Raw genomic sequence first — 24,550 nt, forward strand, 5'->3', positions numbered from 1 at the left:
ATTAATGATACTAACAAAAGGAGGCGATGAAGAAGGTGGTAGGGGACTGTAAAACCATTTATGTAGGGGAAAAAAATCACCTCTATATATTAAGTGGGAGTATAACTGCAGGCAGAATTTTTAATCTAAGAATAAACAACAATGGTTCAGTGCCAACTTGAGAGGGTATGTCTTTCAGAGGCCAGTTATGGATCTGGTTTAAGCAGGATGGTACTGGCCTCATGGAGAAAGGGCATTCTTGGAGTTGGGAAGGCCTGGGTTCAAGTTTGACTCTGACATATATTAGATGTGTGTTCATAAAACTTCTCAGTTTCCAGTCAACTTTAAAATTCTTACAGATGAGTTGATCTGCATCAATGGTAGGAATTTCCTCACTGGTAGTTCCCCATACTTATGAAATCCCAGGTCCAGATGGGAAAAGAAAAATAATATTTTAACTCCAAGAATGGAATAAAGAAACTGGCCATTAAATTTAAAGATTATGCTAAACTAGAAGTTGCTACACATCAGGAAATAACATGAATTCAAAATTATCTCCGAGTAGTTAGAGAAAAGGTTATTCAAAAACTGACTGAAGTTTTAGTGGAAACAACTGTAAGGCAATGCAAGCCAAGAGGAAAAAAATATTATATGGATGGGATCCAAGACGGGAAATAATTAGTTAGGTTTAAGATATCACAGGTCTGGTAACTGACAGTACAGTAGAGGTCAGAAGGTAAAGGAGAAGTAGTCTTAACAATAAAGTTTCTTCAAAAAGATAGAATGAACCTAGAATGTTTTAAAAAGCCTAAAATAGTTTTATCTAAGGAATGTTGACCTCAAGTGTATAAAGGTAATATGTTGGCTTCCCCAGTACCACCAAGAATGAGAAAAGATAGGCCTCATAGAATAGTAGAAATTTAGATTGGACATTTTCTTCTACTAATTCACATCAGTAAAAGTTTTTGGAAGTTAAACCCAAGAAATCATGGAAATTTTTAAAGCTGTAAAAGCTACAAAATGGGAGTCATTGGGTTCTAGATTTCAGTTCTTCCAACACAGAATCTCATGGCATAATTGCCAAAAGAGATTAAAGATTGTCTTCCCTTGGATCTAAATGGATAAATTCCATTAAAGAATGGTATTTAGATAACGAGTATGATTTAATAAGCGGGGGTTTGTTCTAGGTGACTTACTTGAAAATCTCTTCTAAACTGGCTGAGAAAACAATGTTGAAAACAATACTAGGTTGTATATCAAAAACTGCTGCAGCTACAGGAAACAGAGTAAGGTAGATCATTTACAACCTAGGTTCGTTTTCACAGCAACCAGGAAAATCGTTAATCTAGAAAACAGAAGTTTCAACATTTCAAGAGCATTCCCTCAGTTTTACAAGGATAATCATCCATTAAATGTTGTTTCTTTTTAAAGTGGATATTACAGCCACCTTTCTTGTCAACTGCGATAACAATCATACATGGAGAAATTATAGCATTAGGAATGAAAAGATAAAAAAAATTTAAACCTTATATTAAAAAAAGCAAATATGATTTCCTTATGTAAGCACAGTTTTAATTTAGGCTAACACTTTCCTTTTCAAGACCTGTATTAGCTGCATTTGTGATGTAAACAAACACAATACATAAAAAAATTCAATCTTACCCAAAAAGGAGAGAGGATATTAAACAATAATTATTCCCTTTTTTTACTTTACAAAAAAATTCACTATCCTTCTTTAAATTAGCGAGCCATAATGATTTTTAGTTTTTCAAAGAATCAGAATATAATAACTGGAAAGGATTCTAGAGATTCAATTCACTCATTTTAAAAGTGAGGAAACTGGGACTGAGCTCTCTTAACAAACTCAGATCTCTCATCTCTGAGCCCTGGCCTCTTTCTATTATACTATGTACAAATTTTGACAGGAAAGACACAATACATTAAAAAGATAATCGAAATCCAGATATTTCAAAGACAAAACATAGTAAAATAGGCTTCAAGAGCAGGAAGGTCTTAGAGATCCCATAACCCAAATGCTTCATTTTAACAATGAAGATTCTGTGACTCAGAGTAGAACTTTGCTAAAGTTCTCTGTATAGTTTAGGTAAAAAGATTATTGACCTAAGTAATCTAAAAAACTCCCTCAATCAATTAATAAGAATTTATCAAGTGCTTACTATGTGTCAAGCACTATGCTAAGGGTACAAAGAAAAGGAAAAATAATCTTTGCCTTCAAGGAGTTAACATTCTAGAAGAATGACAACATATCAACAACTAAGTAAATAAAAATCTATACTGAGAAGATGGAAGAAATTTTTAGAGAAAATGACATTAGAAACTGGGCAGAGGTAAATCAGGAAAGGTCTCCAGGAGAGGTTAATATGGAAGTAAAACAAGGAAACTGAGGCAGGAGTGAGAAGGGAGAGGATTCCAGACATAAAGGATAATTTGTTCAAAGGCAGAAGGATGAATAATATTGTGTTATATGGGAAGATAAATAGGCCAATGAAGCTGGATCACAGAATATATGGATGGCAGTAAAGTCTAAAAAGACTAGAAAGATTCAGGAAGAGGACCAGGTGCAAAAGGATTTACATGCCACATGAAAAATTTATACCTGATCCCAGAAGTAATTGGGAGCCACTAGAGTTTACTGAGTAGGAGAGTGACACTGTTTGACATTAGCTTTAGAACAATCACCTGGGCAGCAGAGTGAAGAATGAATTGGAGTGGGGGGACACTAGAGTGAGTCAGCAGCAAGAACAATTAGAAGTTATTTGCAGAGGAATGGCTAAAACAAATTGCAGAACACAAATGCAATGTAACATTACTATGGTGTAAGAAATGCCCAATATAATGAATACAAAAAAGCACAGAAAGAACTGATGCTGAGTGAAATACGTAGAGCCAAGAAAACAAGCCACACAATAAATACAACAATGTAAAAGGAAAACACCACCACCGCAAAGAAAATGTCGCAAAATTACAAAGAACAAGCATTGGCCTCAAAGAAGAGACATAAGATAATTGCCCTTAACTTCTTTACAGAGGCAATAGTCCATGGATGAGGAAAACTGCATATAATTTCAGATGGTGGGAAGAAAGAGGTTGCTCACTTTTGCTAATTTCCCCCCTCTTCTTCCTCTTTTTCTTTTTAAAATGCTTACTTTATGGTTGGTTCTCTAGGAGAAGGGAAAATGAGATGCAGGGGAAATTTAAGATAATGTGAAAACTGACCAAAAATAATGAATTTATTAAAAAAGTTATTGCAATAATCTAGGCAAAAGGCAGTGAGAACTTGTACCAGGGTGGTGGCTCTGTGAATAGAGAAGGGGATGTACAGGAGAGATGTTTTGAAAGCAGACGACATATGGCAATGGATTAGATGTGTGGGGTGAGTGAAAACAAGGATTTGAGGTTGACACCGAGTTTGCAACACTGGGTGACTATTTTGTAGAAGTAATTGCTTAGGTGACCTAAAAGTTCTTAGGTTTTTAAAAAATTTTCACTAATATCATCATAACATTCCTACCAATATCATCAGAATGACTTCTATAAGTCTCTTTAAGGTTTATAAAGCACTTTATTTACAATTTTGTGAGACTTATAGCACAGTGATCAATTATCCCATTTCACAAATGAGTAAATTGAGTCAAGAGAAATTAAAAGACTTGCCCAAGATCACAAATAACATTAATAAGGATTTTCATTCAAACCTCCCAATTCCAAATGAATCCAAATATATATTTTCCCTAAAAATATCAATAAAATAGATATACCCAGTCATCGACACTTTTTAGCTTGTCTAAGATTGTCTTTATATAAACAAACAAAAGGGCTGGGAGGTAGTTACTTTAATACTAATATAATTTTGCTATTTCAGCCTTTCCCTCATATATGCTATTTGGATATGGAGCTATTCCATACACAATCCTACAAAGATGGAACAGAGGCAATTGCCTGCAGTGATTGATAATATTAATTTTTTCTGTAGCAACAAAAATGGTTTTTAGTTAGAAATATGAAATGGCTTATTGTTAATTGGCGTTAAATAAATCCACTACTAGTACTGAATAAATTTAGAAGACACAGATGAAATTATTCCCAAGTTAGGATTAAATTTGGCTTGATTAGTTTTTTGCTTATAGACTTATTTTATATCTCTTCCACAGTTTATAGGCTATTGTAAGAAACTGAAGCTAAATGTATGATACACTGAAAAAAATAGTTAAAATGCTTACTCTGTGGTAAGCATTTTAATGATCCTCCCAAAGATTGCTTCATGATGTTCTGAAAACATTAGAAAGCTTGCCAATGAATGGGTACAATTACATTCTTATCTTCTTAAACTTACAAACTGAAAATGTTTAAATGTTTTCTTGGTTCTTTTGGTATTGGTATAGTAGCATGCTCACTATTTTTTGGCATCGACTAAAAAGCCACTGAGGCAAAGACAAATTTTGAAAAGGGAATTTGTACTTCAAAAGACTCTTAATTTCCTCCACGTGAGCATTCACCTCCACAGCTAAAGGCAGAAGCCCCCTCCACACTACAGAAAATAGTAGCTACATCCAATCACTGAATGTTAAAATTTCTAGGAATGAGTTCAGGATAAAATGATATCATACTTATCAAGTGCTGTGCATTCAAGCACTATATAAATATTATATTATGTTATCTATTATTTATGCTTGTTTGATGATTTATTGTTGGTATAACTAGGCTGGTTCTCAGACAGCAGTCATGAGATCATAATTCTAGGCCGAGAGGAGTTCCAATGATATCTGTAAACAGATTCTGCCTCAGAAAGTTGCTTAGCTATGAGACCCTGAACTTAGGTCTTCCTGACTCAAAGTCTAGCATTCTACCTACTATAGGTAGATGATGATGAACCAACTGATTTGCTGAGAAACAAATTAGGTCACACACCTATGTAGTGGAATGAGGAAGAGATCTCAGGTCTCCTGCCTCCTACCACAGCGCTTTTTCCACTATACAACTTGCCTTTTCTTCTTCTGTATGTCTACTGGCAAGAAAGAAAAAAGAAAAAGAAAAAAACCTATTTAAATGGAAGCTATTAATTTAGAAAAGCTTTTGAAATTGTTTTTTAATAATAAATGATTTCTCAAAGGTTTTTCAAATCTCTGGTCCTAAAAACAGTCACTCAAGATTTTAAAATATGGTTCCTTATCAATATATATCATATCCAATAATGTAGAAGAAAGGTTTGTTTTAATTTACATATTACTTTATAAAGATTTTCTTGTGCATTAAATAATTCTGAGAATTTTTGTACCAAATTAGCCTCTTTTTGAGGATGCAAAATTACTTCTTCACTGGAGACTTCCCTTTTTATAGAATTCTGTAGATAAATACAAATTCTTCCAGCCAGGTATCTAAATTCAACAGAATTCCTTTGAAACTTTATATCATCCAGGAATACTGAATTCAAAATTGGGCTTTAGTCCCAGCTCATTTAAATATATAGTTTCCTCATTTACAAAACAAAGATGATTACACTGTCTGCTTAGGTTATTGTTAAGAATTATTAAAGTTGCTAGTATAACTTTTTTCAAATGGCAGTGGTTTTACTTCAAGCTCTTACCAATGGCAAATATTTTCTTTCTGTTCATCACCACTTGCCTTCAAAATGTTTCTTCAAAGACTTTAAAATAACTCTTCTCTAGAACTATAGGAAACTCAAACTGGTTAGACTAGAACATGAATTTTAAAACAAAAAAGTATGCAACATTTATATTATCTGACCTTTTGTTGAATAGGATAGAAAGTGTTAAATATTTTGTAGAAAGTCCTTTTAAAAGGGGATATATAACAATTTATGAGTCAATATTTGATCTTTAAATACAACAAACCTACATTATTTGTCTCAAATTTGGAAGGCATATGGAATCAACCATCTGAAATTTGAAAAAGCCTAAGACAACAGCCCTAAGTTATAAGAAGATAAGCCCTGTCCATTTTTTTTCCTTCAGATTCATTGGTGTAGAGAATTGCCAGGGATGAAATTCCCTCTATCAATGTAAATCAGTAACTGTCTAATGTTCAGTCTTAAGAGAGTTGCCTGGGGAATTAGAAGGTTAAATATTTTGTCCTGAGTCACATAGCTGGTATATCATAGGTGGGACTTGAAATGAAGTCTTTCTTTTGCAAGGTTTACGATGCTCACTGTACCATGCTGTCTCTCTAGACTTGCCTAGAACCCTAATTTGTGACTACTTGACAGCTAACATGTTAGATATTTTATTGTACAAAAACAGCAAAATGAAAAGTCACTAAAACGTATTTATGAAACCAGGAATGTACCTTACCCTTTTGAAAAAAAATTGCAGTTCAAGCAAAAGTATCAATTGCCATGTAGCTGTCAACTTCACCAAAAACAAAAAACAAAAAACTGTTGGTAAGTTGAATGGCTCAAAGCTAAGTCCTGATGTCCCCCCATTAGAGGCAAAAGAAAGGAGGGGGAAAAGAGCAAAAGAAGGGGACAACGGAGAAAGAAAAAAACGCTTTCCTAAGAAATTTTGCTATGTATCCTAATTGACAGGGCCACATCTCTGATTTCATTGGAATAGGAAACTATAATTTGAACAACTGCTTCTACTAAGGCAGGTTGGCATGTTCACTGCAATTTAAGAATTGCCCAGTTTTCCTTGATTTGTCTTGCCATTGCAATAAATAACAGTGCATATTCCCTGCTCTCACCACCTAATCAGTCCGTTTTCTTTGTTACACATACATATTATCTTTGGTAATATCCTGTAAATAACCTCTTTGTAATATATTGAAGCCTGCTCACACCTACAATATATCTCTCTATGATTCCAAAGTTGAGCAATTTTAATTTCCCAGAAACTCCAATGTTCCATAATTCAGAGTCAGACACAAATGGTCAAAGGACATGAATGAGCAATTTTCAGATGAAGAAATCAAAGCTATCAATAATCATGAAAAAAAAAAGTTCTAAATCCCTCTTGATTAAAGAAATTCAAATTAAAACAACTCTGACATACCATCTCACACCTATCAGATTGGCCAATATTATAGTAAAGGAAAGTGATAAATGTTGGAAAGGATGTGGCAAAATTGGGACACTAAAGCATTGTGGAGTTGTGAACTGATCCAACCATTCTGGAGGGCTATTTGGAACTATGCCCAAAGGGCTATAAAATGTGCATATACTCTTTGATCCAGTTAATACCACTACCTGGTCTGTATACCAAAGAGATCAAAAGAGGGGAAAGGATGTACTAGTACAAAAATATTTATAGATAGCTGCTCTTTTTGTGGTAGTAAAGAACTGGAAACTTAAGGAATGTCCATCAATTGGGGGATGATTGAACAAATTGTGGTATATGTTAGTGATGGAATACTATTGTGCTATAAAAAATGATGAGCAGGATGATTTCATAAAAAGCTGTAAAGATCTCCATGAACTGATACAAAGAGAAATAAGGAGAACTTGGAGAACATTGTACACAGTGATGGCAATATTGTATGATGATAAACTGTGAAAGACTTGACTACTTTCAGCAATACAATGATCTGGGACAATTCTGAAGGACTTATGAGAAAGAATGCTCTATCCACCTCCAGAGAAATAACTATTGGGAGTCAGATAAAGATTACTGTCTTTTACTTTAGCTTATTTATGTTTTTATTTTGAGGTTTTGGTTTTATATGAGTATTCTTTACAACAATGACCAATATAGAAGTATGTTTTGCATGATAATACATGTAATCCAGATCAAATTCTTATCTATGGGAGGGGAGAGAAGACAACAATTTGGATCATATAATTTCAGGAAAATGTGTGTTGAAAATTATTACATGCAATTGGGAAAATAAAATATCTTTGAATATTTAGTCTAGTCCTGCTTTTCTCATCTGTTCTCTTCAATGTAATTTCTTCTTCTTTTATCAACATTATCTTAGACTGACTATATATGTAGTGGTTCCACTGCCCTTGATAGTGAAAAGCTTATCTTTCCACATAAAGGTGGCCATAATTATATGATAAAAAATAATGAAAGTCCTGAGAGACATTTTGATATAAAAGAAAAAGAAATGGACCGGGGTTCAGATTTCAGACCTGTCATCAAATGCCTGTGTGACTTCAGGCAATTCAATGTCCCATGACCTACTTGAGCAGAAACTATTTTTTGCATCTCTTTCTATCCCTAGAATTTAGCCTAATGACTAGCATATTGCAAACATTTAATAAACAATAGATGACTGTCTTACATATGGAAAAAGTTGATTGGTGTATTTTGCTTTAATTAGACTAGTCTTTCAGAGTTCTATGAAGGAAAATGCCCTCTATGTTTAATTTCCTTCTCGTATGTCTGTATATGAATAAAATGAAACATCAGTTCCTTAAAACAAACCAAAAAATTCAGTCCAATTATGTGGCATTATTTAGAAGAAATTTTTAACTCTGGATCAGGTGGTTGACTACAGTTGAACAATATACAGAAATTTACCGTCTGCTAGAACAAAGTACTAACCTCTGATGTTATGGAAATACCTGCACAACCAATTAGCTGTTTTAATGCAATGTCAAAAGCAGTTATTTCAAGTTTTAATACCTGAGTTGCTTTTATATTACAAAGTAGCCCATTTTCCAAGAAGTCAAAAATTCAAAGGCTATATATAGACCATGATAATCATAAGGAGCAAAAAAAAGTAGTTACTGAAAAAAATCTACTACCTACCTACCTATCTAATATACAGAATAAGAATAGAGGTAGTAAAGTCTTATTGTGACATGTAGTAAAGAAAATAAATGACAACTACATTTGAATTTTCTAACCATGCTCCTGAAAAAGGATAGAGGGTTATAATTAAATGGGGAACAGGGTAAGGGCTGGGGATGGGAAGGGAGAGAAGAGGCAGAAATCCCTCAACAGAAGTTATTAAACAAACAAGAAGTGAGAGATAACCTCCTTATAAGAATTTAAATCTAGTTAAGTAATATGAAGGCAAGAGACTGGGTATGACTAGAATTAACTGCTGCTTGGCACTCGGCATGGTGTCTGATACAGAGTACATGCTTAAAAAATGCTTACTGACTGGCTGCTATCTGGCAATGCTATTACACTTCAGTTTTAATAGAATCAATAGAATATCAATTCATCTAAAATTTTGAGACAAAAATATATTAGCATAATTAAATAGCAAGTAGCTTAAGTTTGTTCAATTGTTTTTCAGTCTTGACCAACTCTTCATAATTCCATTTGGGAGTTTTCTTGACAAAGATATAGAAGTGATTTACCTTTCCCAGCTCACTTTACAGATGAGGAAAGTGAGGCACATAGAATTATGACTTGCCCAGGATCATCCAGCTAGTCGGTGTCTAAAGCTGGATTTGAACCTGAGAAAGATGAGCCAGTCTTCCTGACTCCAGGCCTGGCACCTAGTTACCCAGCTTAAGTTGGATGGCTCTTACCTATAACCATCAAATCAATATCATTACTTTAGTTCTAACAAGGAATCAGAGAGCTCTGACAAGCTAACTAGAATATTTTATGTTGCTTTCCTATCCTGCCTCTATTCACTTCTTCATGATACTAAGCAGTAGTATGGATTTTTATTAAATGTTTTGTTTGTATTACCTCTTCCTTAAAATTTGAGATCCCAATGCTTTAAAAATAAAACTAACTTTTTAAATTTTGTGTTTGTGACCCTTATCTATTCCCATCTAATGTTCTAACTAGATTGTTCTCATCTACCTGTAACATACCATGGTTGATTCTTTCCTCACCAACCAAAGAGATTTATTTTTCTTTCCCTGCACATGGCTGTACTTCTACCAGTTGAATCTTCTATTTACTATGCCTCTGATACCCTACTCCATTTCTCTGACAGAGTCTGCATTTCCTTTCCTTTAAAACATTATGGAATGGGGGCAGCTGGGTAGCTCAGTGGATTGAGAGCCAGGCCTAGAGACGGGAGGTCCTAGGTTCAAATCTGGCCTCAGACACTTCCTAGCTGTGTGACCCTGGGCAAGTCACTTGACCCCCATTGCCTACCCTTACCACTCTTCTGCCTTGGAGCTAATACACAGTATTGACTCCAAGATGGAAGGTAAGGGTTTTAAAAAAAAAAAAAAAAAAAACATTATGGAAACTCAACTTTTCTGTGATGTTCGGGTAATTTCCATTAATCTTCCTGTCTTTCTTCCTATAACTCTAGCCTAACATTTAGTACTTATGCAAACATCAATAAAGCTTTTATTATTTTTATGCTTGTTGATTTTGTTCATATGTAGAATAAGTATTCACGCCTTCCCTGTGTAATCAACTAAACTGAAAACTCAGGGGAATGAACATACCTTTTAATTTCCCTGAAAATCAAACTGACTCTATGCCAAGAACAACCAAAAGGAAAAAGAAACTAAAACTGAGTAATTTAGCAGGAAAAAGAAACAAACTAATACTAACAGTGTTGACCACTGATTTTCTCTATAAAACTAAGTTATTTTCCATAGATAAAGCAGTTACTTCACCTATATCACTGTAAAGTTAGGTTAAAAGAGTCAAATAAAGGCAAAAAAATTAAGTTTGAGTACTTAAAATTATAATATTAAATTAGAAGAATATAGTATTTTCTGGATAGAAAGAAAAACAATGAAGTACTATGTGGTCAGATAAACATCTCCCTTATCAATTCACCCACCTACACATCTAGAAAATAAAAGAATGATATGGTAATTTTAGGAAGACTATTGCTTTTCTATCAGCAAAATCTAATTCATTAAATAACTTGAATAATATTCTGGTTCACAAAACTGCTACAATAATGCCCTTGCTGTATTTATGATCACACTTAATCATTTAAAGACTGTATTCATTAAGTTTATAGATGATGCCAAACTGAATAGGATTACTAACACACTAGAAAACAGGAAAAATATGTGACCTTTATCAAGTTGAATTGGCACTTTAAAAAAATACATAATAAACAATGGAGATCAAACCATACAGGTGAAAATGATTGTTTAACCACAAGGACAAAAGAATTTGGACATAGAAATTGCACATAGGAACACAAACAATGCAATGCTGTAATTTTTAAAAAGCACTTACCTATTAGAGTGCATTAACAAAAGAATGACATAAGAAAGCTAATAACAATTATAATTGATGTTTTAAGGAGTGGTCTTAAAAATATTTCCAGTACAGAATGACATGTTTTAAGAGTTTCAAACAAAAGGCCACCTCAGACCAAACACCTTGTTATACTTCTAAGTGCTATGAACATAACTGGTACTCAATAAATATTTGTTGAAGACAGAAAAGTCCTTGTGTAAAGAACTAGGACCCTTTTAGAACTGGATAATTCTAGAAGTAATGCCCAGATTCTACTATAGAAGAATGTTACAGAAAATTACAATCATGTCTTTTTATCTCAAGATCTCCCCAGACATAATGGAAAGCAAAGGAACTCTTAATGTAGTTCAAATGGCCCCCAAAACATCTCAGTTTGTGAAACAAAGACCTTAAGAAAACTCCCCAGAAACATGGGCAAAAAGACAATGATTCACTTCCACTTCAAAAAGAAAATTAGGGATCTTAAAAGTATATAACAATTGGAAGGTATTTAGAGATTATCTGTCAAAGTGGTAATACTGAAAATTAAATTTAATAAGAAAGGTTTCAAGGATGGGACTGATGATGGACTGGTGTGTGTGTTGTCTAAGAACAAGTCTAGTTAAGTGTGGAGAGAGGCTCATCAATAAAAGGCTGGAGACTAGGTGATTAATTTTCCAGTAAAGGAATACTCACACCAATGAGTTCATGAGTCTTTCAAAGTACCTAGGCAAACTTGATGAGCACACTCATTTATCAAGCAGAAGTCAAGAAAGTAAGAACAAACTCAAAAATCATCTCATGCTCTGCCTATTTAGATTCAACTTGATAGACCATTGGCATTGGTCTACTAATAAGGACCAGAAAATGCATGCCAAAGGCAGTAAGCAAGAGATCATTTCAATTGCTTACCTGTTGATCTTTTTAAAATTCTTTTAAATTTATCCTGCATATGAAAAGCTTTGGGAATGAAAGAAATTCTTTATCAACTTACCTTATTTTTATTTCTAACAAATTTGGAATCAGCAAAGTAATCAAAGTTTGGCAGATAGAGCAGGGGACTTGTCTTAGAAGAAGTGGAACTGGGATTAAAATTTTTATTTCTATCATAGCAGAAAATAAAATATTTTTCTAATAATAATTGGAAGCAAGATACTATTGAGTCTAATAACCCTGAAAAGTAATTCCAGTTCTTAAATAAGAAAAACACTCTTCAATAACTGACTATAAAACAAAATCCTATTCCTATACAAATTTAAATGATCTGTGCCAATACCCCACAGAAGAAAAATTAAATTCAACTATAAATTGAAAGGACTTCATCTTGGCTAATACAATAATTCTCAGGATATGCTAAAATTCAGTTTATTTATTAAGAAATAATGTGTCCCAGACTAATAAGAAAAAATAAAAATACCAGTCATTAGGTCCAAGCTTTAAGCCTAACTCATAAATGCAAAGGTACTATAAAATAAAGCTATATATGTCTATAAAATGCAATTAAAGACATACAGTAAAGAACATTTTTGCACTTTAATAATGAAATGAGTCAATGGCAATGAAACTGAGCCTCCCACAATGAGGGCCTACACACTGTACAATGAAAGCAGTGGCTGGATATACTTATACAGCCAAATTATTGTTAGTTTTCAGAAGAGCCAATTTACTCTGAAAATTCATCTATTGAGAACTAGCAATCAGCAGCCAATGGCCTCACTTCCAAACCAAAAAAGAGAGAGAGAGAGATGTGATTTCAGTAATAAATAACAACAGTGGACCTTGAAGGCATGAACTTTAATCTCTTTATTGTTAACCAATGAATGTTATCCAAAATAGTAGATGTAATTGTAGTTTATTTGAACAACACAAGATCATGATGCTAAGCTCTCACTAAGGGCAAAAAGCATAATGTAAGTTTATTTTACCAAATAATTATTAATATATTCTTAACATGGCTGCATGAGCATGTGCTCCCAATGGTGATTGAGAAGCTGCACTGCTTTGATCATTATGAAAACCCACATTACAAATGGTTGTTCCTGCTTTAGAAAAATTCACTTTGTTTCATAAATGGATCAGATCCATCCATTTTAATTCAAATCTAAATATTATAGATTGTGAACAGCAATTATAACCAGTTCAAATCTATATATAATAGATTATGAAAAGCAACTATAACCAGTAATTTTTTAACATTGATATCAAGCTGACAAATCAATGTTGCTGCATTTATTTCAAGGGGAGAAAAAAAATCAAGAATCCATTGGAGATATACTATTTTACCTGCTATGGCAAAACTTTGGAAAATTGTAATGAATGCTCATGCTTCAGTGCACCAAACTTCGGATCTATCAATGTTCCTTTGAAGTATTCCAGTTCTCACTGAAGGAATGCTCTCTTCCAGAAAGCAAAAGCTTTGAAGCATGTGCACCAATCACATTTTTGCATACTAGTCATCTCAAAGTTAACCAGCTATCTTTAATCTCACAAAGCTAAAACATATTAAATACAACTTTTGCTTATCATGATGTCTGCTCAAATTATTCCTTTTAAAAGAGCATAAAAAAAGAAAAGAAAGCACAAGAGAACTATTCAGATATAAATTGAACTTACTGTGCATGGAGAAATGGTTAATAAAATGGCAATATTAATAGATAAATGTAAGTTTGAGTGCATAATACCAAACGGAAGGTAGCTGAACCACCCTCAGAGAAAATAAGGCTTCTTTCCCTCCTTTACTCCAAATATGGGCACTTTACAATGAAGAAAAACAATTTAGGCCATGTTAGTTTTTAAGATTACTTCAGTAGGACATAATTAAAATTAATATAAACTGGAAGTATAACACACTAAAACATGATTAACAATTGATTTGTTGTTGTCTTCTCATTAACAAACTTAGGAAAACAAGCATAATGATTCAGATACTAAATATGACTAGATGATTATGAAATAATTGTGCCAAGAAATTAAGCTATAAATTTTCTTAATTTAAAACAAGGGCAGCATTTCCCCTCCATTCATTCATTCATTCATTCATTCATTCATTCATTCATTCATTCATCCATCCATTCATTCTCTCTTTCTCTCTCTCTCTCTCCCTTCCCCGCTCACAAACATGCGACACCCCTCCAATAAGAGTATACCAGTAAGAGCTTACAATTGTAATACAAATCAAAAACTTTTACAATTTGACTCAACAAAAAGGCAGTTAAGCAATGAACAGTACAAAATCTCCTGAAGAAAAAGGAAATATTTTTCTGAGGAAGCCTCCTTTGTGATCTAAAAGAAATCACTATGAATTATTAAACATATAGCTTCCATAGTCAACTTTATATGGTTTTTGAAAGACCAGTAATCATGTAAAAGTGGTGAGGTAGTATAATACTGCCCCCTGCTTTGGGACTGATGTTTTCATATGCTTTCTTGCCAGAAAGGTTCAGGTTTTTGTCAGTTTAAATAAATTATCAGTAAAAACATATCTCTTTATTTTTTTTAGTAAGGCATATCTGAAAAGCAATATTATTCAAGCCTTTCAGTAGTCCATTTATTTTGCAGGTAGTTCTCCATGTATAAGTTCTCTTTTAGAACTACCACCTGCTATCCAGACCTTTGTGAACTAGTAGGTGAAGAAAAACATCATGAAAACCAAATAATTTATATAAGAAGAACTTAATAAAAAAATAAGATCTATCTAATGCCTAGTGATGTGAATAAACTTGAATTGTTTAGAAAATAAACAGCTGCACAACACACCACTCAGATATGATCTTTTATATGATTCATTTGCATTCTTTAGATATTGGGCCAAGGGTCCCCACCTTGCCACCTACTCTCATTCATAAAAAATTTAAGGTCAATTATTTGTATAAAGGCATAACTCCAGACATGTAAATAGCAAAAAGTGTAATGGGCATCAAAGGAAAAGTATAGGTAGGTGGAAGACTGGATGAGTGAGGGAATGCTGAAATATATCAAAGAATAATGTGAAAAGGAAAGGAAAAAATGGACTGCCCTACCTAAACATTGATGAGTCCCTACTGCCAGAATCTTTTTAAATTCTCAAAGTGCTAGGATTATACATAAACATTTGTCAGTCATTATTTTTAGTGTTAATTTTCAAATGGAAAAACAACAAAAATGAAAAATATGACAGGTGAGAAAACGTGCTTCCTCATTCCTTAGACAAAATGAAAGAGAAAAGAAAACAAATACCAAGCATAATGTCATACTGCCTTAATGTTGAATAGCTTCCCTTAAATTTGTCTTTTTAACCATCACAGTCAAACTGGTATAAGTGCTTTGGCAAGGTGGGATGCAATCCATCAAATCTGCAAAGGCCTGCTTTTCTCTGTTGGTGGTTCAACTTATGAAGAATATATATGCAAAAATAACAGCTCTCACATTGCTTCAAATTCATCAATACGTTGTTTTGTATTGCCTTGTCGAATCTGCCGCAGAGTCTTGTACTTATCACGGCCTGCTTTAACATTTTCAGCATGAAGTACATCATTTTGTGTTTTCTTTGTTTCATCTCTGGCTTGGGCTAATTCTGAACTTAATGCCTATATTAAAAAAAAGATGCATGTTTACTTTTTAAAAAATGTATTAACAAAACTTACTACTTTTCTTGCTGTCTTAAAGCTATATGGATGTCAAATCTTTGGTTTTTTACCTGAAAGAAAAGTTTACAGTTAAGTACTGATACCATAAATTGCTGCACTAATTTGCATATTCCTTTTCCATTGTCATGCAGGCCTTTGGGTGAGGGGAAAAAAAGCAATTTTATAAATATTTGTGGCACGATAATAGCCCTTTCTACAATCTAAATTTTGAGTTTGACCTGCATGGCAAATGTTCAATCAAATATATCCTAGTTATTGTTACATCTCCTTATTAAAATGGAAACTCCATGAAGACTGGGATCTCATCTAATTTATACCTGGAAATCTTCCTAGCATCTAGCTGATACCTCCTATGGAAGGTATTTAATGTATCTGTTCTTAAATGTAAAATGAAACAATTGTCATTTCTTTTCATTTTAAAAAATTGATTCAAAATGCTTCCAGATCATGTAATATTTTGAAAGTAATTATATTAGAAGATTCTCACACTAGTTTCATGATTATTCTGTTACTATCTGAAATGAAAACTAAATAAAATAATTTTAAACAAAGTGTTTTTAGATATTGTCAAATTTTTAGAGTAAGCAATATTTAAATATTTCCCTAGTGAGCACTAGGTTAAAAAGTGCTGCTGATCTGTTACACTGGTATACACATATATAAATTAATCCTAAATCTTTACATTAAATTTGCCAGTATAGGATCAAGTAATTATTCAGAGTGCTAGCCAATCTTAAAAAGAATAGGCAAAAAGCTTACAAATTTATTTCTGAAAATGTCAGTCTTAAGAAAATAAATAACATATATATGTACACATATATATATAAATAAAAACTTAAGCTCTAATTTTAACATATTAATTTAATACCTGTAATTGTTTCTTCACACGTTCATTTTTCTGTGTTTCTGTAACACGTTCTTCCTCACTTCTATGGTTCAAAACACCATCATTAGACAGTTCAGCACTAGCTTCAGCATTATTCTCATCATGTTCATCATGTTCATTCTCTGTTGGAGGAATGACTGGTGGTGGAGGAGGTGGGGGAGGGGCGGACATTACAGTTTTCAATTCTTCTTTGGTCTTTTCCAAATCTTCTTGGGCTGCAAAAGCCTGAACATTAGAGACAAGTATAAATATCCTTGAACCTCATGAAACATAATAAAATATATTTAGTGTAAAATTCCATCAAAGGGTATGACAAATAGTACTAATAGGTTTAACAGAGCTATATTCTTTTTGTAAATCAGTATGATTGTAAAAATTACAAACAAAAGTCAAGCAGCTATAATAAAAACCTTATTAATGAATAAAAGAAAATTGCTTTTAGTAACGAATTTACTTTGCCATAGAAGTTATAGGATTACTAGATGTATTTTTATTACTTTGTCATGTAACATTGGAACATGTAATAAATTATTATTACTTTGTGTTGCCATTCTGAAGCTTCCTCTTCTTTTTTCTTCTTGGCTTCTTCTAAAAGTGCTATCTTGGCAGTGAATTCAGCAAGTTCTGCTGCCTACAATAAAGTTGATAATTAAACAACACTAAGAAACCAAAAATATAAGTTCAATCATTTTACTAACTATAGGATCAACACAACTTTTCACATATTGCAAATAAACTACTTATGCAAACTTTATCTTTATAATTTTCCATCATTCAAAATAGGAAATGAATATTTCCTGAGATGGGAATTTTGAGCAAAGTGATTTATAAAAGAAAAGGCACTAGGTAAATGTGATCTATCATTATTCTGATACACATCATAATTTTTAAATGTCTCACAAATCTTTACAATAAACTTAAGTGAATTAGTCAATGTATGATTTGCTTTTACTCTGTTATACAAACTGAAATATCAAAAGTAAATTTTAGAGGCATACTTCACAGTTAAACCACATGATGAAGAGCTACAGAAACTAAGAATCCATATAGTTAAGTTTCTAAAGCCCTTGGACTCCACTAGCAGAAAAACTAAGAGTAATAAATAATCTCAAAAAAAGCTTGATTTAGTCACAATTAAGATTTTTTTCCCTAGTGTTTTTACTGTTGATGTTAATTTTAAATTCACCCTTTTCCCACCATTTTGTTGTTGTTCAGTCATGACATAACTCTTCCTAACTGTATTTGAGAACAAAAATAATGGAGTTATTTGCCATTTCCTTCCCCAGCTCATTTTATAAATGAGGAACTAAGAAAAACAGAGTTAAATGAACTGCCGAGGGTCCCACAGCTAGTGTCTGAGCCAGATTTGAAATCAGGAAAGTCAGTTCTTCTGACTCCAAGCCAGGCCTCTATCCATTGAGTCAACTAGCTTCCCTTTCCTCATTTTACATGGGGATAACTGAATGTAAGGAAGCTAAGTGGTAAAGTTGCGTGTTTTTGTTTTTCTTTCCCAGTGCTTTCCACTTAATAATACTAAAAACATTTTATTTTATTTAATAAAGTAAATGAATATCAATTTTCTCACTAGCTGTTCTTGATTTTTCATTTGGTCAGCTGCCTGCTTAGCTAGAGCAGCTTTGGCTTCCTCTGCAGCTCGACGTTCCTTCTCCAGCCGTTCTGCCTCTTCTTTTGCTCGCTTTCGTTCCTGGTCCAATTCTAGGGCTCTTCTAGTCTGTTCTTCAAGTTCTGTCAAATAAATGTTAGCAAAATAAATAGAGTATAAATCATTCTATCTAGTTTAGCGAAAAATCCCAAACTATAACCTGGATTACAGATCACTAGAATTATCAAAAGAGATCACCAAGACAATGATTCTCCGTGAATGTGGGGAAGGTCCCCTACATACAGAGTCACCTGTATTAATTAAAATGATTGGACTGAATGAGATTTTTTTTAAAGGAGTGTATGCATTGAGAAAAATATTTAAAAAGGCAGGCCCTTCAAAAATACCTCCTCCTTTGTATCAAGGAGCTGTGTATAATTCTATTGTTATTTCATGATAACCAAAGTATCCATTTAGTCTCCCTTTTAAAATTAAAATTCCCTAGCTTACATAAACTTCCCTTTGTTACACTGAAAATTGAAACTATTTTGTTTGGGTCTCTGTTTTCTGAGAACCTAACACAAGCATTCTTCCTATTTGGTTGCTGCTTCTCAATCTCTTACTATTTCATTCTTCTAGGATATGCTCTTAAACTGTTGGTTTACCTCAAAGCTCTATCCTGGGCCCTCTTCTATTCTCCATACTCCAGCACCATTTGAAGTGAGCTCCTCTTCCACTTAACCTCAATCTCATCATCCATTCTCTTCCCTCCCCCATCTCTAACAAAAAGGTAGCCCTTTTCCTTGCTAAATAACTACTTTTTATGTACACTTAATCCCTTCCCTTTCTGTCTCCTCCAGCAGACTGCAACCTTGATCATCCTTTTTCTCAAATCTAATTCCTTCTGCCTTCTAAGATGTTCAAGTTTCCCCCCTTCTAAAAACATCTTTGTTAGATCCTATCATCTCCTCAATCTATTGTTAAATATTTCTCCTCTTTCGAACTCCTTGAAGGGGAAAAAAAGACTACACTCACTACTTCCACTTCATCTACTAAACCCTTTGCAAAGTGGCTTCTAAATTCATTACTCAAATGAAACTGCTCTCTCCAATGGTACCAATTATCTCTCTCATTAAAAAAAAAACCCTTACCTTCTGTCTTAGTACTAAGACAGAAGAGCAATAAAGGCTAGGATAAATATAAGGAAAAAAAAGACAAATAGGAGTTTTGAAAAGGTCCAAACCTCAAAATCAAACCTAGTGACTTCTATCAGGTTCCCATACTCACTTATTTCAGCAATTAGAGTTAAATGACTTGACTAGGGTAACCCAGCCAGGAAGTAACTAAATCCAGATTTGAACTCAGTTCCTCCTGACTCCAAGTCTAGAGCTCTATCCACTGTTACCAGACTACCCTTCAATGATCTCTTAATTGCTTGCTACAGGTGATGCTCTTTTCTCAACCCTGGTACTTCTTGATCTATCTGCTGCTTTTGAAACTGTTAACCATCTTCTCCTGGATACTCTCTCTTCTCTATGTTTTCACGACATGTCTCTCCTGGTCTACCTCCCACTTATATGACTATTTTCCATTTCCTTTGCTACCTCATTGCCCATAATACAACTCCTATATAGTGGGTGTTCCCCAATATTTGATTCTGGGCTCTTATAGGTTCTCTATCTACATTTTCTTGGTAAACTAATCAGCACCTATCATTTCCAAATACCTATGAATCTCAGATCTATATTTCTAGTCCCACACTCTCCCTTGTACTTCAGGACCCACATCACCAACTAATTTCAAACTGGATTTCCCAGAAATATTTTTAACAATCCTCTCTTCCCTATTTCCCTATATTCTGGCACCATGATCCTTCCACTCTCCCATTTTTTGTAACCTCAGTATTATCCTAGATTCTTAACTCCAACATATCTAATTTAATAGTGCCCCTTTCTCCCAAACCACTTGTACTTGACTACTTTGTGTATATTTTTAATTTAATAATGCATTTTAGTTTGTGCTTGTCTTCCCAATTAATATCCAAGATCCCTGTGGTTTAGGGTTTTGAATGTCTCCGGGTTTACATCCAGAGTGCCTGACACATAGTTAAGGATTTAATAAATTCTCCACTGATTGATGACTTCATTAGTCACATAGTTTTAATGACCTTCTCTGCTCCAATGACACAGATCTATAAATTCTGTTCTATTCTCTTCTGAGTTTCAGTCTTACATTCCCAACTCCTAATAAACTAGAAGCATCTCAGACTGCACAGGTCCAAAACAGAACTCATCTTTTCCCCAAAAATCCATCTTCATGTGAGCTTCTCAATGTCTGTCAGTGGCTAAACTATCCTTCCAAGTCACCCAGATTTGCAACCTTGGTACTGGTATTATCCTTGACTCTTCACTTTCTGTCTACAAACTAAAATCCTGGCCAAATCTCCACAAGATGTCTCACATCCATCTCTTTCTTTCATTCACTGTTCTTGTTCAGATCACCATCATCTCTTGCACAGACTACTATAACAACCTCCTAATTCGTCACCCCACTTTCTCTAATCCATCCTCTAGTTACCAATGTGATTTCCTAAAGGATCTATCCAAGTAATTATTCTTTCCCTTCTGATCTATCTTTCATACTACTGCCAGAATAATCTCTTGCACATAATATATCTAGTTACTTTTCTTCCCACACCCTACACTTGGCTAAAGCATCAGTGTATGTTTGTTTCTTAGGTAAAAATCAAATTCCCTAACTTGGCATTCAAGGTTCCCCACAGTATGACACCAAAATACCTTTCTGGTCTTATCTCATATTGTTTCCTTTCACGTTCCAAGCCAAACTGGACTTGTTTCCTCAATACATACTGCACTTTCTTGCTTCAATTATGTTATTTTGTGTGCATAAAAATTTCCCTTTCTTCCCTCATTACCTTATTTAATTCCTACTCATGCTTTAAATTCTAAATTGGATATCATCTCTGAAACCTTCTTTGATCTGCTATAGAAAAAGAGCTAGTTAGTAAAAGTATTCCTTAACCTTCATGAAACATTTGATCCCACTGTGTACTCCTTCCTACTAAATGTTCTCTCTTCCCCTGACTTTAGAAAGTCTTCTGATACTTCTCTAATCACTATTCCTCTGTCCTTTTTACTGGATCCTCATCTTCTTGATCCTTGATATAAAGGAGGTATTCTTGAAAAGCCTATCTTCTGTCATATTATTCTCTATGCATACTCTTCCTTTAAAAAATCTCATTCCCTCCAACCACTTCAACTAATACATGTGACCCTCTCTCTATGCAAGTGACTCCCAATCCATACTCAAAACCAACATCCCCAGATTTTTCAGGAAATATACTAAATGCTCTACAAACCCTCAAATGAATGTGTCTAAAATAAAACTTTTGACCTTTCCCTTCTATCTTGTCTTCTGACCCTGCTGTGTCATATCATTATTTAGACTCCTTTGTTTACAACGTTAGAGATATCTTTAACTTTTAATTACCAAGACCTATCATTTGATTGAGAGAGAATATATTCCAAGTTGCAACCTATATGTCATTTATTATTATTATTATTTCCATCTATGCAACCTCTCTTAACATGTCTTCTCTCTTCTCATTGCTACTACTTTATTTGAGAACCTTTACTTGCTTGGACCATTGAGAATAGCTTCCTAAAAGATATATGGTGAATTTCTGATCATGTCATTCTTCCTATTCAATAAACTCCAATGTCTCTATCACCTTAAGAATAAAATACTACATAAATTCCAATTTGTTTGTACTATAGATCATAAGAAAAGTAATATATATTAAAGTTAAAAAGTTAAATTGAGGCCATATTATGAAGGGTTTTATAAGTATTACAACTTTACCTACAGTTTGAACTGTTCCATGTGTCCAAGTGTTTATTAATTAGGAATTGTGGGGCAGCAAGGTAGCACACAGTGGATAGAGAATCCTTTCATTACCTCTTCTCTTCCATATTTCTAGATCATGACTGATACAAATCAATGTTGACCGATGAATCACAAAATTTTAGTTAAATGGGACATGGCAATACAAATATTAGAAAAAAAAAGAATCATGCTATGCTATAACTGATTGATGGTCACCTCTGTTTGAAAACTTTCAGTGAGAAAGAACACTCAATCTCCTCATGAGAGATATGAAGGTCAATTAGGAGGTAACAGTTGAGGTTAAAGACAAAAAGGTCCCTAACTAGGATTACAACTGAAATGGATGGATATAAGATAAGTTGAAACAAGATTTGGCAATTGATTGGATAAGGGGAATTTAGGAGAGGAACAATCAAGAATGACTCCAAGACTACAAACTTGAGTGATAAAGAAATAGTGGTTCTCTTGAGAGCGATTAAGGAAGTTAGGAAAGGAAATAAGTTTTTTTTTTCCTTAGAGAAAATAAGTTCCATTTTGAACATAGTAAGTTTTAAGCACTATGAGACATCTAAGTGAAGATATCCAGCAAGCACTTGGCAAAATGTTACTTAATGCTCAAGAATGAGATTGAACCTAGATATGCAAATCTGAGTCACTTGCATAGAGATGAATACTGAACCCATGGGAGCTAAAAAGCTCCCATAAGAAAACATAGCAGAAGAAGCCCCATCAAAAAGTGCCCTAGGGTATTCTCATGAGAGTAAAAGAGAGAAAATTATGCAATTGGCCATAAATCACAGTAGTCCATGCAGGAGATAATGGTGATCTGAGCAAGAGTTGGGATAATGTGAATAGAAAGAAAGAGATGGATGTGAGATATCTCATGGAGGTAATGATGAGATCTGGTCAGGATTTTAGTTTGTAGGGTGACAGAAAGTGAAGAGTCAAGGATAATACAAATAACAAGGTTGCAAATCTGGGTGACTGGAAGGATAGTTTAGATTCTATCAGAAGGAACAACATATACACCTATAAGTAAATACAAAAGGGATTGAAAGTAATCAGAGAGAAAGAGAAATAGCAGATGGAGTACTCAAGAAAGACTATGTAGGAGGAGCTATGAATTTTGAAGGACTCTTAAGGATTCTCAGAGGCAATAAGGAGATTCCAAGCATTTAGAAGAGCCTGTACCGAAGCACAGAGATAGGAGATTGTATATTATATATGAATAACAACAAATGGTCCATATAATTCTGAAACTTTAGCATTCCCAGTACTGATCTTACAGAGTTGTACAATACTTTTGTATTCATCTTCTTGTTAGCTATCTTTGCTTTCATCTTCAGTATATATCTCTTAAAAATTTAAGTTTGTTGGTGAGTTCTCTTTGTACCTACAGTAGTCTCTTAAGAGAACTCCCATTTTCCCTCATGAATGGAATTATTACCTTTGTTTCTTCAGTTCCTGAGAGCTTCCCATCTCTTCTGGGATGACTTCCCTTACAGAATTTTACTACATGGGATATCATATATCCTTCCTCTGAACCTGCTGAAATCTTCCCTCTAAAAATCTAGAATGTGTGTTAGACTATGTCTGGTATTCTTCTACTCTATATTGAACTCTAAGAGATAGTGGTCACCTACCCCAAGCTTCCTATCATTTCCATATCAGCAGACAGTTTGTTAGTGAGAATCAGATCCAAAATACAAATTCCTTTTGTTGTTTCATTTACCTTTTGGAGGATGAAATTACCATGGTTATCAGTTCATTAAACTGTTTTAGTTAGGAATTGTCCATGTAATTTCCCAAGAGCCTTTTTTTTTTTTTTAAAATATGCATTTGTTGGGGGCAGCTGGGTAGCTCATGGATTGAGAGTCAGGCCTAGAGACGGGAGGTCCTAGGTTCAAATCTGGCCTCAGACACTTCCCAGCTGTTTGACCCTGGGCAAGTCACTTGACCCCCATTGCCCACCCTTACCACTCTTCTACCTATGAGCCAATACACAGAAGTTAAGGGTTTAAAAAATAAAAATAAAAATAAAATATGCATTTGTCACTTAAAATTCAAGGTTTATGACTGGTTCCTCATATTCTCATAAAATACAACAAAACATTCTGTATAAAGCTGGTGTTCCAAAACATGTTACTAGCTGAATTTGTAGTATTTTACTGTATTGTGTTGAATCTATGTCATCACTGATGACTACATAACCAATATTTAGTCTAAATTTTATAAATTGTTAAATTTGTCCTAAAAAACAGCCATTTAGTTATTTGCCTCAGGAAAACAGTAACAACAAAATAACTGAAATCAGAATTCTCCTAAATTATCTAATACAAAGGGTAAAAGACAGAGTGGGTAGATATTTAAATTTTTTTTCTTCATCTACATGGCACTCAGTTCTCAAATCTGTAAAATGTTGTTTGACTAGGTAATCTTGCACATT

The 24,550-nt window shown here is 33.8% G+C and overlaps 1 protein-coding gene across 2 annotated transcripts in view; it reads right to left on the reverse strand.

Annotated features, from left to right (window-relative positions):
- Positions 1–12,872: 12,872 nt before the first annotated feature.
- RDX (radixin) overlaps positions 12,873–24,550 on the reverse strand; it is a 115,764-nt gene continuing 104,086 nt past the window's right edge. For both annotated transcript variants that reach the window (XM_044669228.1, XM_044669227.1), the window contains 4 exons: positions 18,181–18,341; positions 17,134–17,226; positions 16,578–16,820; positions 12,873–15,649 (listed from right to left, as the gene is read on the reverse strand). In XM_044669228.1, the coding sequence (XP_044525163.1) occupies positions 15,485–15,649; positions 16,578–16,820; positions 17,134–17,226; positions 18,181–18,341 (662 nt within the window). In that variant the 3' untranslated portion in view covers positions 12,873–15,484. The remainder of the gene's footprint in view (positions 15,650–16,577; positions 16,821–17,133; positions 17,227–18,180; positions 18,342–24,550) is intronic.

This window comes from Gracilinanus agilis, chromosome 3 (genome assembly GCF_016433145.1).
Source record: "Gracilinanus agilis isolate LMUSP501 chromosome 3, AgileGrace, whole genome shotgun sequence".
Taxonomy (NCBI): Eukaryota; Metazoa; Chordata; class Mammalia; order Didelphimorphia; family Didelphidae; genus Gracilinanus; species Gracilinanus agilis.